Here is a 13,707-nt window from a genome sequence, read left to right on the forward strand (position 1 = left end):
ATCAAACGTTACAAAGTCATTACAACTATTTAATTTGCAAGAAATATCTTTTACTTTTCCCAAATCAAGCACCCCTGAGAGAATTTGTTTCTAAAACTTTTACCCGGAAAAAGCCCAAATTGGATAACGGACCTCGTGACATGAAAAATGGAAGAGCGCCCAAGCCGAAACAAAAGCTTAAAAACGAGCCAGAAGTTTGCCTAAGGTTTGATATCATTACACGTAGGTAGAAGTATAGAAGATCCAAACCCCGCCCAAATCACACGACGTGGATTTTTTCAATTTTCCAAAAGCAAAGGAGACAACACATCTGTTTTCTGACTACTCATTTCTCCACGTCTACGGATAGAAACAGGTTCCCCTCTCTGCCACGTCAGCCTCTCTCTCTCTTCTCACCCCAAAGAATCACTTCCGTCCTTTTTTTTCATTTCTGCCCCCACTCTATTTTCCCTGCAATTTTTCCCGCAATCCAAACGCCAAAAGTTTTCCCATTGACTACCTCGCAATTTGTACATGTCGATTAAATTTCACCACCGCTGCTTCGTATCTTCAAGGTAACTTGAAATTCTTCCTTTTTTGTTCTTCTTCTTAATTTTCTGCTTTCACTTAACCATCTTTTAATTGTGGTTTTGGCTGAGTAATTTAGATTTTTATTTATAAGAAATCCGTATAAAATTAACCATCGAAACTTTTTAAAGAGTTGCCCGTGAAATATTTGGCGCTGAAAAAAGCTGATTAAGGCGAAGAAGAATCGAACTACTTTAGACAATTTCTCGTCACTTAATTGACTAATCGATTCTCTTAGGTTAGCTTTCTGTCGAATTGTTCCCTTTTCTTTGCAAGCCAAACAGCTCGATGGCTTTTCTTTGTTTTTTTTTTGTTTTCATTTCCTCCCTTTTCTTTTAAAGAAAAAATAGTGCCAAAGCTCGTTGCAGTTTTTGTTGAAAGCAATTTTTGTTATTTAATTGTACTTGTTGACGGTTAAGTTTAAAAATTAAGTGAATTTTTTCTGAATTTAGTGATTCACTTAGAAATAAGAGGCTGTTTTATTGAGATTTTAAGTTTAAACCTTTTAAATAGACAATGTGGTATTAAGGGTTGCTGCCAAGTTGAAGTTCAAAAAAATAAGTTGCCATTGATCATATTGTTGCTAATTCAATTGAACAAAAGGAAGAACTGTGAGCTGCCTAGTGTTGTGTAGGTTAAACTAGAAACCATCTAGAAGGAGGATGAAAAGTAATAAGAAAATGCACAATTCTGGGACCTAACATCCCTAAGAAATAAGTTGTCTGCCCGCACTTAGTATTTTTTTTTTGTCAATGCTGTGTGAAAACGCTTGCTTCTTCCTGGTTCTGGTGTTCTAGCAGGTCTTCAAATCCATGGATTTTATGGAATTCGTTTGGAGCCCATGTTTGTTGCAAAAGAATTGCTAACTTGGATTATCTGTTGACAAATTGGGGTAATTTGAGGAAGAACTGTCTTATCAGGCAGACTTTGTCAGATAGTCACAGGCTGGTGGCCTATAGGAAAACTTTTTCAGCCCTTCCTAAATCAAGAAGGAAGGGACTCCATTCTCCTCTTGCATCAGCTGAAGATGGTGTTACTGTCAATGGAAGTCCACAAACAAGTACAAGTACTGATGTAGATGAGATAAGGGTCAAATTAAATCAGCCACTGCAGGGTGAAGATTATAGTAATGGGCTTGTTCAATCTCTACATGATGCTGCCAGGGTTTTTGAGCTAGCAATCAAAGAACAAGGCTCGTTATCAAAAATGTCTTGGTTCTCAACGGCCTGGCTTGGTGTAGATAGGAACGCATGGGTGAAAACACTTTCTTATCAGGTTTGTTGTGGTTCATTCTTTGAGCTTTTATTTATATGTTTAATTTGATGCTTGCTTTTGTTCTACCAGCTCCATGGTGTAGTTCTTAGAAGAATTATTTGTCATTTTTTCTTTTATGATGTTGTTTATTTATTTTAAATAGACAGTGTCTCCTCACCCGACTTAGATGTTTGACTTATTATTTTGAGCATTTTTCATTTTCTTTATTTATTTACATCTAACCTTGTTTAAATATATCAGCACAGTTTTTAAAGCATTTTATTCTCTTATGCTAATACACAGATAAATTATGTATGTTTCCATCTCAAGTATCATTTAAGCTACCTAAATAATCATTTTTTTTTTTTGCTCAGGCTGCTGTGTATTCCCTATTGCAAGCTGCGAGTGAGATTTCATCCCGAGGTGATAGTAGAGACAGGGATATAAATGTTTTTGTCCAAAGGAGGTACTGCATTGCATGTCTTTTGTATTTCATGTAGCTTATTGATGTTTACTTGTCCCAGATCTTGTTCAAATATAGGCCTTTTTGTTGCTGTTCAAGTCTTTATAAACACTCAGACACGTGTATTTACCTATTTATCACAAGTATCATCAATTTATATAAACACTTTTCATCATATTATGCAATAAGAAAAACTGATTGTTTTTTCATCTTTGATATGCTTTGTATTATAATCAGCATTACAAATTACAAATTTGACAATGGGGTCTTAATGATTTAAATATCTAAGTTGGGCTCCTCTGGTTGTTACATAATTGGTTATTTCTGTAGAACAAAATGGCAAAAGGCAATTATGCTGTGTTGTGAAATGTGAAGTGGATAATGTTTGGTAATTTAGGAGCAATCTTTTGTACTTTGCTTTAATCATGGAGGCAGACTATGTAATAGGTGGCATTTGAAATTCATTCTATGAAGTTTTGCTGAAGGAGGCTTGTAGTCTTTCTCTGCCCTTTCTCTACTTTTGTAAAAAAATCTCTGTTTTTATGATGCTCATTATTGTATTTTTAATCAACTCTAATCGTTTAGTTTTCTGCGAACTTGTTTATATTACTTCCCTTTTCATATAGAATTTTCAGCTTCTTCTAACAATCACATTGGTGCAGTTTGTTGCGTCAATCTGCTCCCTTGGAGAGCTTAATCAGGGAGAAATTATCAGCTAAGCAACCTGAAGCATATGACTGGTTTTGGACTGAGCAAGTTCCAGCTGTGGTTATCTCTTTTGTACATTATTTTGAAGGAGACCTATGGTACACTGCTGCCACTGATGTGTAAGTAATCACCTCCTTGCTTCTTCATGTGAGGCTCTCTATGAAGCTCTTGATACTTGTGAAGGTTGTATTGATATGCTACCTTTTAATATGCTCCCAGGTGTGGGAAAGGCAAGTCCTTGGGTGCAGGAAGTTCAAGTGACAAAGCTCTTCTCATGCTTGCGCTGACTTGTGTTGCTGCGACCACAAAACTTGGTCCTGCTAAAATTTCCTGTTCTCATTTCTTTTCCATGATTCCAGACTTAAGTGGTAGACTGATGGACATGCTGGTTGACTTCATTCCCATACACCAAGCTTATCATTCTATAAGGGATATTGGTCTACGCAGAGAATTTCTTGTCCATTTTGGTCCCCGAGCTGCAGCATGCAGAGTGGAAAATGATCAAGATTCAGAGGAGGTTATTTTCTGGGTCGATCTTGTACAGAAGCAGCTGCAGCAAGCTATAGATAGAGAGAAAATATGGTCAAGGCTAACAACATCTGAAAGCATTGAGGTTTGGAATGAAAGTTTATGTCTAGATTTTGAGACATCCTGTTGGCTTTTCATCCTTTAAAAATGGCATCATGGACAGAGGTTCTAAACTGAGCTAGGTAGTCTATATCTGTCTAGGCTGAACATGTTAATATGAGATGTATAAGGCTTTCAACCCCACATCTATTTAGAAAATGATGGATAAAATGTGAAAACATGATGATTCAAGGAGGAAGTGAAACAATTTAAAGTAAGCTGGAGGACTGTTAAATATCACATATGTAATGTATCTCTTTTTATTTACGTAGAGGTTGTCATTGAAAGTTAAATGAATTTCCTGCAGGTCTTGGAGAGGGATTTGACCATTTTTGGGTTCTTTATAGCCTTAGGCAGAAATACACAGGCTTTTTTATCTGCTAATGGATTTGATGTTATAGATGATCCTGTTGAAGGCTTCATTAGGTATTTTCGAATGCAGCAACTTTTTCCCCCTATCATGATTGGATTGGTTTTCAATGGTTAAGTTTCACATTTAATTTAATGTCCATTTTGTCGCAGGTACCTAATAGGTGGCAGTGTACTATACTATCCTCAACTTTCATCAATAAGTTCTTATCAACTGTATGTAGAGGTCAGCATGCATGGTTGTATGGTAATTACCTTTTGAAAAATATGTTTCATGATGGAATACGATGTCTCATCATACATTTTAATCCATTAGGTTGTGTGCGAAGAGCTAGACTGGCTTCCTTTTTATCCTAGCAATGTTGACACAGCAAAACAGTCTCATGGTCATAAAAGTAAACGAGAAGGTCCTCCTAATATTACAGCTACTTCCCAAGCATTGGATGTTTGCTCTCATTGGACGCAGAGCTTTATTAAATACAGTAGATGGCTGGAAAATCCTTCTTCTAATGTTAAGGCTGCAAGGTTCCTGTCCAGAGGGTAAAGGAGTTTATGGTTCATTAGTTGAAAACCAATTTATAGGTGATCTCTGTTAAGTAATTTGAAGAAAGCATTGCTATCTTTATTGTTTAGGCACAACAAGTTGATGGAATGCATGGAAGAACTCGGGATACCAGAGTAAGTTATGGGTGCTTAACCTAACTTAGTCTTCCCCTGCCCCCTCCCTTCTCTCTCTCACACAGAGTTCCAACCAGTCACCCACATGAGCATGCAAACTCATGCTCAGAACACATGCATGCTTGCAATGATTTTTCATACATATAATGTAGATCCCATTTTAAAAATGTCTATCAGTCAATTGAAAAATAGGATACATGTCAATCAAATAAATTATGGGCTCCTGAAAATAAGCTTCTGAGAAGAACATGAAAAATCTGAAATCTTGATATCCATGCTAGAAAATTTCTATCATTTTATATATATATATATATATCTATATATATTCATTCATTCATTTATCTGCAAAACTTTAGAAATGCATGTATGCTTATGAACTTATAACAAAAACTGAAGTGAGTAAATATACAATTAAACATGATTAGATATCTGAAATTAGGAACAACTGAGAGGACAGAAGGTACAAGCTTTCTGTGTTTGAGATGGAGGAAAGGCCTCTAAGGCACACTGCAGAAATAAAAATTCAAGAAAGCTCAAGAACGAGCTATCTGCTGATAAATACAAATGAGTTTACAAAAATGTTTGCAAAGGATTTTAGAGGGAAAACCTTTTCCAAGACTTTTTTGGGTTTCAACAGGGGACAATTCTCATCCTCGTGTTCTCTTGGTCCTTTCTTTGTATTTGCCGAAGCAATAAATCAGTGCTAGTTTTGGGGGCATCCAAGTACATTATGATGTGGTGTGATATGATCTTACATGGACTTGATCCAATAAGATGTTTGTTTGATGTTGCTGATAGTTCATTAAGATGCTCAATCATTCCATATGCAATACTTAATGCTAGAACAAGACAAAGAAATTCCCACAGACTTAGTATGATTCAACTATAGGGCAACCTGTTGCTCTATTACTGATCATGGGTATGCATTGCCACTGTCTATTGTCAATAGCTGTGATATTTCTTTATCTTTCCTGTATCCTTAAATTTGTAAGATCTTTGTATATATTATTTCCTTCTTTCTCCCTTTCTTTCTGCATTATAGAGCATCTGATCTTGTTGATGCTAGGGCAACCACCAATTGTATTTTATGTGATTTATTACTGCTAGCATGTACTTTGCATTTTGTTTGTACTTTTTTACAGGGATCCATTTCATATTATTTTTTTATAGTTATTTTATTTATTTTTATGTTGTGCAAAAAGGATATGGTTAGCACGAGCTTAGTCACTGCATATCATGTTTATTACCTTTTATCTTATTCTCATGTTAACAAGTGTTCATTGGACATTGGTACTTTGTTTTTAATGATTGCTAATTGCTAATTGTACCTCCTGAAAAAATGTGATGCAGAAGGGCAATGGTGGAGACAAGTTCTGTTGGTAGGACTGGATTAGCAACTGAGGAACAGTCAGATTCCTTTGACAAGGTTCTCCCTTTGGCCTTTTGAAACTAAATTTGTAAGCAAATAATATGCAGTTTGGAACTTGCTACCGTGCCTATGCTGGTGCTAATTGTGAACGTTTGAGTCACATTGGGCATATGCTTTAGCTAGATCTGTTCTTACTGCTTCCTCCTTTTACTTATGAAACTTAGGATGTCAAAGCTTTTATACTCACAAAACACTTGGATGATGTTACCACATCCCATCCTTTTTCTTGGTTTTGGCTTCTATGTGCACTAGATCTTCTGTTGTTCAACTGCATTGGTGGATAGGCTTATTATTTGGTTTGTTTTTCATTAATATACATGAGTAAGAGAGTGAACAGATGATAAAATGTCTTATTAAAGCAAGAAGAAAATAGAAGTCCCTGAAAATTTTTGATTGTAGGTTTTTCTTTGAACAACAGAGCACCACTGAGAAGAAATGATGAAAGAAAATCCATCAGAAACACATACAAACTAGGGGCATAAACATGGGAAAATTGCTATCTAATATAGACTAGTAGTTGTTGCAAAGTCTTCACTATTCCATCAATCAACTGTACTGGAGCATAATGTCCAAGGTTGATCTTTAGATAACCCAGAACTATGTAACCATTTGTGTTGAATTCAATTATTTCTAGATTCATGCTGCTGGAATTTAGCCTATGTTCGAAGTAAATGACATAGTTGCTTTCTTCTTTCTCATCTTGCTGTCTGTTATGACTAGTCTGAATGGGATTGTTGCTCCCATGGTACCCCCAGTCCATATGTGTCTTTATTTTAATCAACACATGAGTCTTTATTTTAAACTTGTTAAATGCTTCTGATAATGCAGTGACATTATGTTGGTTTCAGGCATTAGAGAGTGTTGAAGAAGCTCTAAAAAGATTGGAAAACTTGCTTCAAGAGTTGCATGTTTCACGTTCTTACTCTGGGAAAGAGCAATTAAAAGCAGCTTGTTCTGACCTTGAGAAAATAAGGAAGCTAAAGAAAGAGGCTGAATTTTTGGAAGCATCTTTCAGAGCAAAAGAAGCTTTCTTTCGACAGGTTTCTTCCTACTCCCCGCCTCTTATAGTTATTCCTCCTCTTATAGTTATTCTTGTTTTTGTTGAATACCATGTATTCTAGTATGCCTTCAATATGCATTAGTCTACTTTGTATAAACTCTCTTGTGAGTTCAACTTCATGTGGATTTTGTTATAGTTTACTGCAAGGCATGCTGTTATTTCTTTTTTCCTCCTTTAATATTTGTTATTTTTATTATTTTTGCTCCAAGCTACACCGAGTTCAAAAAAAAAAAAAAAAAGAAAACAAAATCAAAATTTATATAGCAAGACATCAGTTCGAAATCTGCAGTGTCAGCTGTCTAGTCTTATGCTTTTGTGATATAATCCTACCATTAATATCAATTAATGTCATGATGGCAAGATGTCTTTTCAGTGCCTCAAATAGAAGAAAAACGCTTGCCTTTTGCATCAATAGAAGTGCACTTGGGGGCATGGCCAAGAATATTGACATCAAAGCAATTTTATTGCTATGTGTGTTTGCAAATTAGCATAATTTATTTCATGGCTTTAGTTTGCAGGGTAGCACTACATTTACCGTAGACCACAGGACTGGCTTTTCCTTTTTGGTAAATTATTGGGCTGGCTTTGCAACAATTTAAATAGTTGAGTTCAAATTGAAATTAAGGTGAAAATTATGGGATTTTATTTTTCCTGTTATGTGTGTTAGATTTTTAAATGGCGCTCCATGCCTTAATCTTGTATTTATATACACCCTATACAGCATATTTTAGAGCTTAGTTCATGTAAAGAATCATTTTTCTCATTCAGGATGATGGTGATGGTAGTTCTCAGTCCTCTGTTAGTGAGCAGCAACAGTACCCAAAGACAAAAACCAGAAAGAGTGCTACTGTAACAAATGATAGAAGTAACAGGTAGCAACTTCTGCAGTAGACTATAGCTGTTGTCTACATTCTTGGAACTTATGTTAAATCCTAATTCAATTATTTCAGTGTTCTGCTATTCATACCTCTTTACTTTATCTTATTTATATCTTTTTCCTCTTAGAGTTGTCAATAATTCTCGTGGATTATGGAGCTTGTTAACACGCCCTCCAATTAGGAACCCTGACACTGAGTCATCAGCTGCAGAGAAATTGGTATAACTTGTCTTAGCAAGTAGCATTTGACATTTGTTTGTCATGATCTTGTTCTTTTTTAGTATCAGACTTGCATTTTATTATGCTGTTGGAATCTGTTTGCATTATTTAATAAAGCTATTTGCAATTTTGTTGCATGCAGGGGAATGAATTTATTGAGGAGAATACTTCAAATATTGGCATTGCTGATTCAGAACCAAATGAAATCCGTCGTTTTGAGCAATTGAGGAATGAACTAATCGAGCTTGAGAAACGTGTTAAAAGAAGTGCTGATCAGTCAGCATATGAGGTGATATGGCTCAAGCTGCAAACCAGTTATACTTTTGTAATTTCACTATAAAAGATTCCACCATTATAAGAACAAGAAACATGTTGATACATGATATGCTATGGACCTTCACAATGGCTTGATTCTTCACTCATGCTTTCTAATTTGCTTTTCCTTTCTCAACTTTATTCAGGGTATTAAGGTTAGAGATGATAATCATATCACTACTGATGATGCTGGGCATGCTCAATTGGTTGAGGTTCAGAAGAAAGAAAGTATCATTGAAAAATCATTGGACAAGATAAAAGAAACAAGCATGGTATGAGTATCTTCAGGATTTCCATAAATCAATTATTATTTTTGTATAATTAGCACTCTGTGGTCACTCTAGCTTTAATTCATATGCATTCTTCCAACTTTCTGGTGAAACTTTTTCCTGCTTATTTTCAATCACTACAATTTTCTCATGCCTGAATTTTGTTTGACAAATTAAACTATTCTTTCTTTTAATACTTTTCTAAATTACCCATGATAGAGCTTATTTGGATTGGTTTAAGGCCAGAGGAACTTTCTGCATCTTAAAGTTCAACATATGATTTTTTTTCTCTAATGATACCTCATAAACTGTACATCTGTTTAGTGCCTATGTTGTCTCCTACTGGCATCAGACATGTTTAAGCGCTTTTTATGAAAACATTGGTGATACTGTCTGCTCTAAATCTGGTTTCTGTTTTTGATTCTGTATGCTAAAACTGTTTCTCTTATTTATGGTTAGGATATTTAATTGTTTTCCATATCTCCTCTGTACTATATCACATTGATATGGGAATAGAAAACATGTTGAAGCAGGTTATACACTTACAGGAACTATATTCAAAATAACTTTGTGGATAGCAAATGCATTTTTTTCCCTCTTTTTTGATTAAAGCTTTGAAGATTTATGAGCCTAAATTTTTCTGATCCCCTGATGAGGTCACTTTGTTTAATGTTTAGTATTAATTGTTTCAAATTCTTCATCAATATTTTATGATTGAATACTTTGTGCTGTATACAATCACGGTTTCAAGTTGAGAACTCATTGACCATTTTCTCATGAATGCTGTCATCTGAGTCATTTACCAATGAGCAGGATGTCTTCCAAGGAACTCAGCTTCTAGCCATTGATGTTGCTGCTGCAATGGAGTTGCTTAGAAGGGTCTTGATAGGGGATGAATTAGCGGAGAAAGAAAAGAAAGCCCTACAGAGAACTCTAACTGACTTAGCATCAGTTGTTCCAATTGGTGTTCTAATGCTTCTTCCTGTAAGTTCTAGTACATCATTCTGTCAAAACCGTGTCTGCCAATGCATTGTTGATCAATCACTTTCGTCTTTCTAAGTCCACATGACAAGTCCATAATTGAACCTTAGCTTAAATCATCGTCTTGGGTCAATAAAAGAGCAACAATTTTGCTAATAATTTGACCACATGAGTTGGGGGTTGAAATTTGAGGTCAGAGAGAATACTCTTCCTACAATTTTATCTGGAAGTCTTTGTTAAATTAACTTTTCTTTTACCACTTCCAAGTTTCTCTAACATAAGTTTCTTTTTATACTTTTTAACTATCGAAAGTAGTGAAGCATAAACATCTAGCAATATGGTATATCAGGTAAGTACGGTTTGATGATCCTTAAATGAAAAGAGAATTGATAAGGGATAGAGCCTCAATCATCTGTGCACGACCAGAGAAAAAAACAGCTTTTTGCTACATTTCCAGTCTCCTTTTATTCACACTTTAATTTGTCATTGATGTATTGTGCCTTAATCTGACAGATGAATTATGTCCTGCAGGTTACTGCTGTTGGGCATGCAGCCATTTTGGCTGCCATTCAAAGATATGTTCCAGCTCTGGTGTGTCATCCTTCTTGTTTATGTCTTGCTTGAGGTGTTGAACCTCTTTATCTCAAGCGCTAACAATTTGTTTTATGGCAGATACCATCCACATATGGATCTGAAAGGTTAGATCTCTTGAGGCAGCTTGAGAAAGTGAAGGAAATGGAAACCAGTGAAGTGGACTCTGAAGAAAATTTGGAGGAAGTAGCCTGAATAGCAGTTGAGATCTTGTACAGCCCTTAAAATCGAAACTATCCTCATGTAGGGTAACAGATGGTTTCCATTTTTGTTTCTTCTTTTGGTCTAATTCTCAGTTTGGTCATCACTTGGTTCTAAATCCCATTGACACAAGGTGAGCATAGAGAAGTTCATTCCATGTGTCTGGTATCCCAGGTAGGCACCAATGGCTGCAGTCTTGTGGAGCATTAGCAGGAGTACCTGGCTCACGGTGCCTTGACGGGTGACCATCTTTCCTGAACTCTGTCAGATATGTAATGTTTAACAACTGGACCTTCCAGTTCCCATGTTTCATTTGTTTGATTACATCAGAAATGTATTTATTATTCCATGGCTCAGCCTTAAGCATTGTGTAGGTTTTTTCTGGTTCAATTTCTGCATCACACAGGCCCCCTTCATTCCATGAGCCATTCCTGCATTTCACACATAAAATACTCGTTAAATTGCTGCAGTGTAAGCTGTTATTTTCCAAGAAATAGATTGAATATATACTCATTATTTCTAGGTAAAGTAAACTCTCAAACATTGATCCTATATTTGTCCTGTAAATGCAGTCATTTAGCGCATGCAATACATATATAGCCAATGCTAGCACTTTAGTAGTTAGGTTACTCGAGTTCCTAACTGCCATATTTGTAAAAAAGATAAATACAAAACAGGACCCAAAGTTTACTTACCTGTAATGTACTGGTGAATAGCTGCGGAGAAAAACGTGGCTCCTTTCTGGGTTTAAATTCTGGGTCGCCCATGACTTGATTGTTTGGAGAGACCTTCGAAGCCCTTCCATCACATCCATTGTCATGTTCACTTTCCCTCCTTGCTGAAAATAACAGCCCCTGAAAAATGCAAGATGTCTGTAATTTTCTTGTGGCAGATATAGGCAGCAATTGCTATCAAGAAATGGAGCCATGGAGAGAGCAAGAAATCCATACATCTTAACAGTTTTCTCCTTATTCCACCAGTGCCCTGTATTGAGGACTAGAACATTTGCTCCTGTCCAGCGTCTGGAATACCAGTGCAACTCGTCTACCCTAATGGTTGCTCTGACATGAGCTGGTGAATCTTTAGGCGGGCGATTGATGATTACTAGGAAAGGTGTTCTGTAGTATTCAACCGTAAGGTTGTAGTCTTGGAACTTGATGGAAAGATAACCTTTGTGTTTTGTTATGGGGTTCCCATTTTCTTCGAAAATTGTAGACCGGTTGGTAACTGCCTGAGCTAGCATGCATATGAGGGACTCCCACTGGTTTCTTCCGATAGAATCACCTGCGAACACCACCCGTCCATTTCGACTCCTTTCCAAAAATTCGCTAGCATTGAATCTGAGATTGAAAGAGAAGAAGCAAAACAATCTAAGGGGTGCAGGAAAGGGAAGCATGCAGAAGGCCAAGAAGTGGTATGGTCAGAGGCATCAGGATCAGATGTTCATATGAATGGTTAGGGATTAAAATGAAGAACACATGCCAGTATCTGTCCATAAAATACTTTGCAGAAAAGATAAAACTTTCGTTCAACATTATTTGTAATAAATTATCCATAAACGCAGAAAGAATCTTAACTACAATTAATCTGGCAGTCTTATGAGCGCCTGAGAGAATGTTCCTAAACCATAACGCACGAAAGAATGAAAGCGGGAAAAGGAAAGAAAGGGTAAGGACAAGGAAAAGAAAGGACAGAATTACGCATGAACAAGTATCCTTTACAAGTTGACGATAAACTTCATACCTAGGAAGGTCACAGCCATCGGGTTGCCATCTCCATTTCAGATACTCAACGTCTGTTCTTCCATTCTGACGACACCGAAAACCAGGATCAAGAAACGGGCAGTTTTCATCGTACAACTGAATTGGATAATTCTCCTCCCGAACCCATCGGCCATAAGAATAGTCACAAGCTCCTAAGGATGGTCTTTGTTGGTCTGGCTTGAGTTTCTGAGAGAAGAAACCAAAACGGAAAAAAACGAGTTGTTCTGAAGAGCCGCCGAGGTTGAAAAGAATGATAGAAGAGATTAAGATGGAGACAAAAAACAGAGTATAGCAAAGTTCTCTCTTGATTATGACAGGGGTGGAGGGAAGTTGGTGCCTTGTTGGAGTCGTCACTTGATCCATAACAAGAGGAAGAAGAAGAAGAAGAAGAAGAGTTTTTACTTTGAAAGAGTCTTTGAAGAGAAAGGCATAATAAGAGTTTTGGGGTTGTAAATTTGCTTTGCTAATTATAGGAGATTTCGAGAAAACGTGCACAACGCACCACTTTTCTCATTACTTGTGCGCTGCGTGTTTATGTTTTTATTGTCAAGAGAATCAATTCAATCTTAGCACCCAGATAAATATTTTTAATTAAGAAAACATGTTTTATTGAAAAGTTAAAACACTCATCTTATCTTCTATTTATGTAAAATTCGTAACATAAAAATTTATCTATCGAAATTTATTGGTCAGTCAACACTCGGCTTTCAATGTTATCAAATTCATAATTGTCTACCTATATATTTCACATACTTTGGAGGACCTAGCTAGCTTATTTAAGATAAGGATATATTTATTTAATGCTTACAAACTAATTTACAAAGTTCCTTCTTACAATGTAACTTGGCTGTTGAATTAGCAATAGAATATATATTTTTTTTGCTACAAAGAAGAAAGTAAAAGGGCGGAGACCAAATTCGGACTTAAGACTTTAAATATAAACACACACATATATAGGGCCGGCCCTTGGATGAAGTGATCCAAGTAGGGCTTTAGGTCCCAATTTGAGGAGGTCCTATAATTTTATAATATAATTAATTATATTAAAAATATATAAAAATTAAAAAATAAAAATAAAAAATAATTAATAAAATTACCTATTTTCTCATTTCTTTAATTATGTACTTAATAAATCTCAATTTTTTATCATTTTTTAATTTTTAAAATATTATATTATTTTTAATCAACTAACGGTCATATGTATTTAATCATCTCCAATAATTATTTTTTTCTCACTTATTTCTCCTATTTCCAATTAACATATTTAATGATTTTTAACAACTTTTTTTTATATATAAAACCAATTATTTCTTTTTCGATGTATAATATCTACTTT

General features: G+C 35.7%; 2 protein-coding genes across 5 annotated transcripts; one reads left to right on the forward strand and one right to left on the reverse strand.

Annotated features, from left to right (window-relative positions):
- LOC18598312 lies at positions 328–11,124 on the forward strand. 4 transcript variants are annotated; one of them, XM_018121628.1, is made up of 19 exons: positions 336–554; positions 1,365–1,842; positions 2,196–2,287; positions 2,947–3,111; positions 3,212–3,605; positions 3,927–4,045; positions 4,142–4,214; positions 4,305–4,528; positions 4,622–4,666; positions 6,017–6,092; positions 6,944–7,135; positions 7,924–8,027; positions 8,161–8,251; positions 8,394–8,540; positions 8,713–8,838; positions 9,649–9,819; positions 10,348–10,407; positions 10,489–10,650; positions 10,783–11,124. In XM_018121628.1, exons 1-18 carry the CDS (start codon positions 514–516, stop codon positions 10,600–10,602), a joined length of 2,712 nt encoding a protein of 903 aa, XP_017977117.1. In that variant the 5' UTR covers positions 336–513; the 3' UTR covers positions 10,603–10,650; positions 10,783–11,124. The 4 variants fall into 4 exon arrangements, 3 of the variants coding, with proteins under 3 accessions (XP_017977117.1, XP_017977116.1, XP_017977118.1); XM_018121627.1 differs by having other exon boundaries at positions 10,489–11,124; XM_018121629.1 differs by having other exon boundaries at positions 1,368–1,842; positions 10,489–11,124.
- LOC18598313 (protein trichome birefringence-like 8) lies at positions 10,584–12,843 on the reverse strand. The gene is made up of 4 exons (XM_018121630.1): positions 12,352–12,843; positions 11,559–11,948; positions 11,304–11,462; positions 10,584–11,039 (listed from the first exon to the last, which is right to left on the reverse strand). The coding sequence occupies exons 1-4, from the start codon at positions 12,732–12,734 to the stop codon at positions 10,712–10,714; spliced, it is 1,260 nt and encodes a 419-aa protein (XP_017977119.1). The 5' UTR covers positions 12,735–12,843; the 3' UTR covers positions 10,584–10,711.

The sequence above is a fragment of the Theobroma cacao genome, chromosome 5 (genome assembly GCF_000208745.1).
Source record: "Theobroma cacao cultivar B97-61/B2 chromosome 5, Criollo_cocoa_genome_V2, whole genome shotgun sequence".
NCBI lineage: Eukaryota > Viridiplantae > Streptophyta > Magnoliopsida > Malvales > Malvaceae > Theobroma > Theobroma cacao.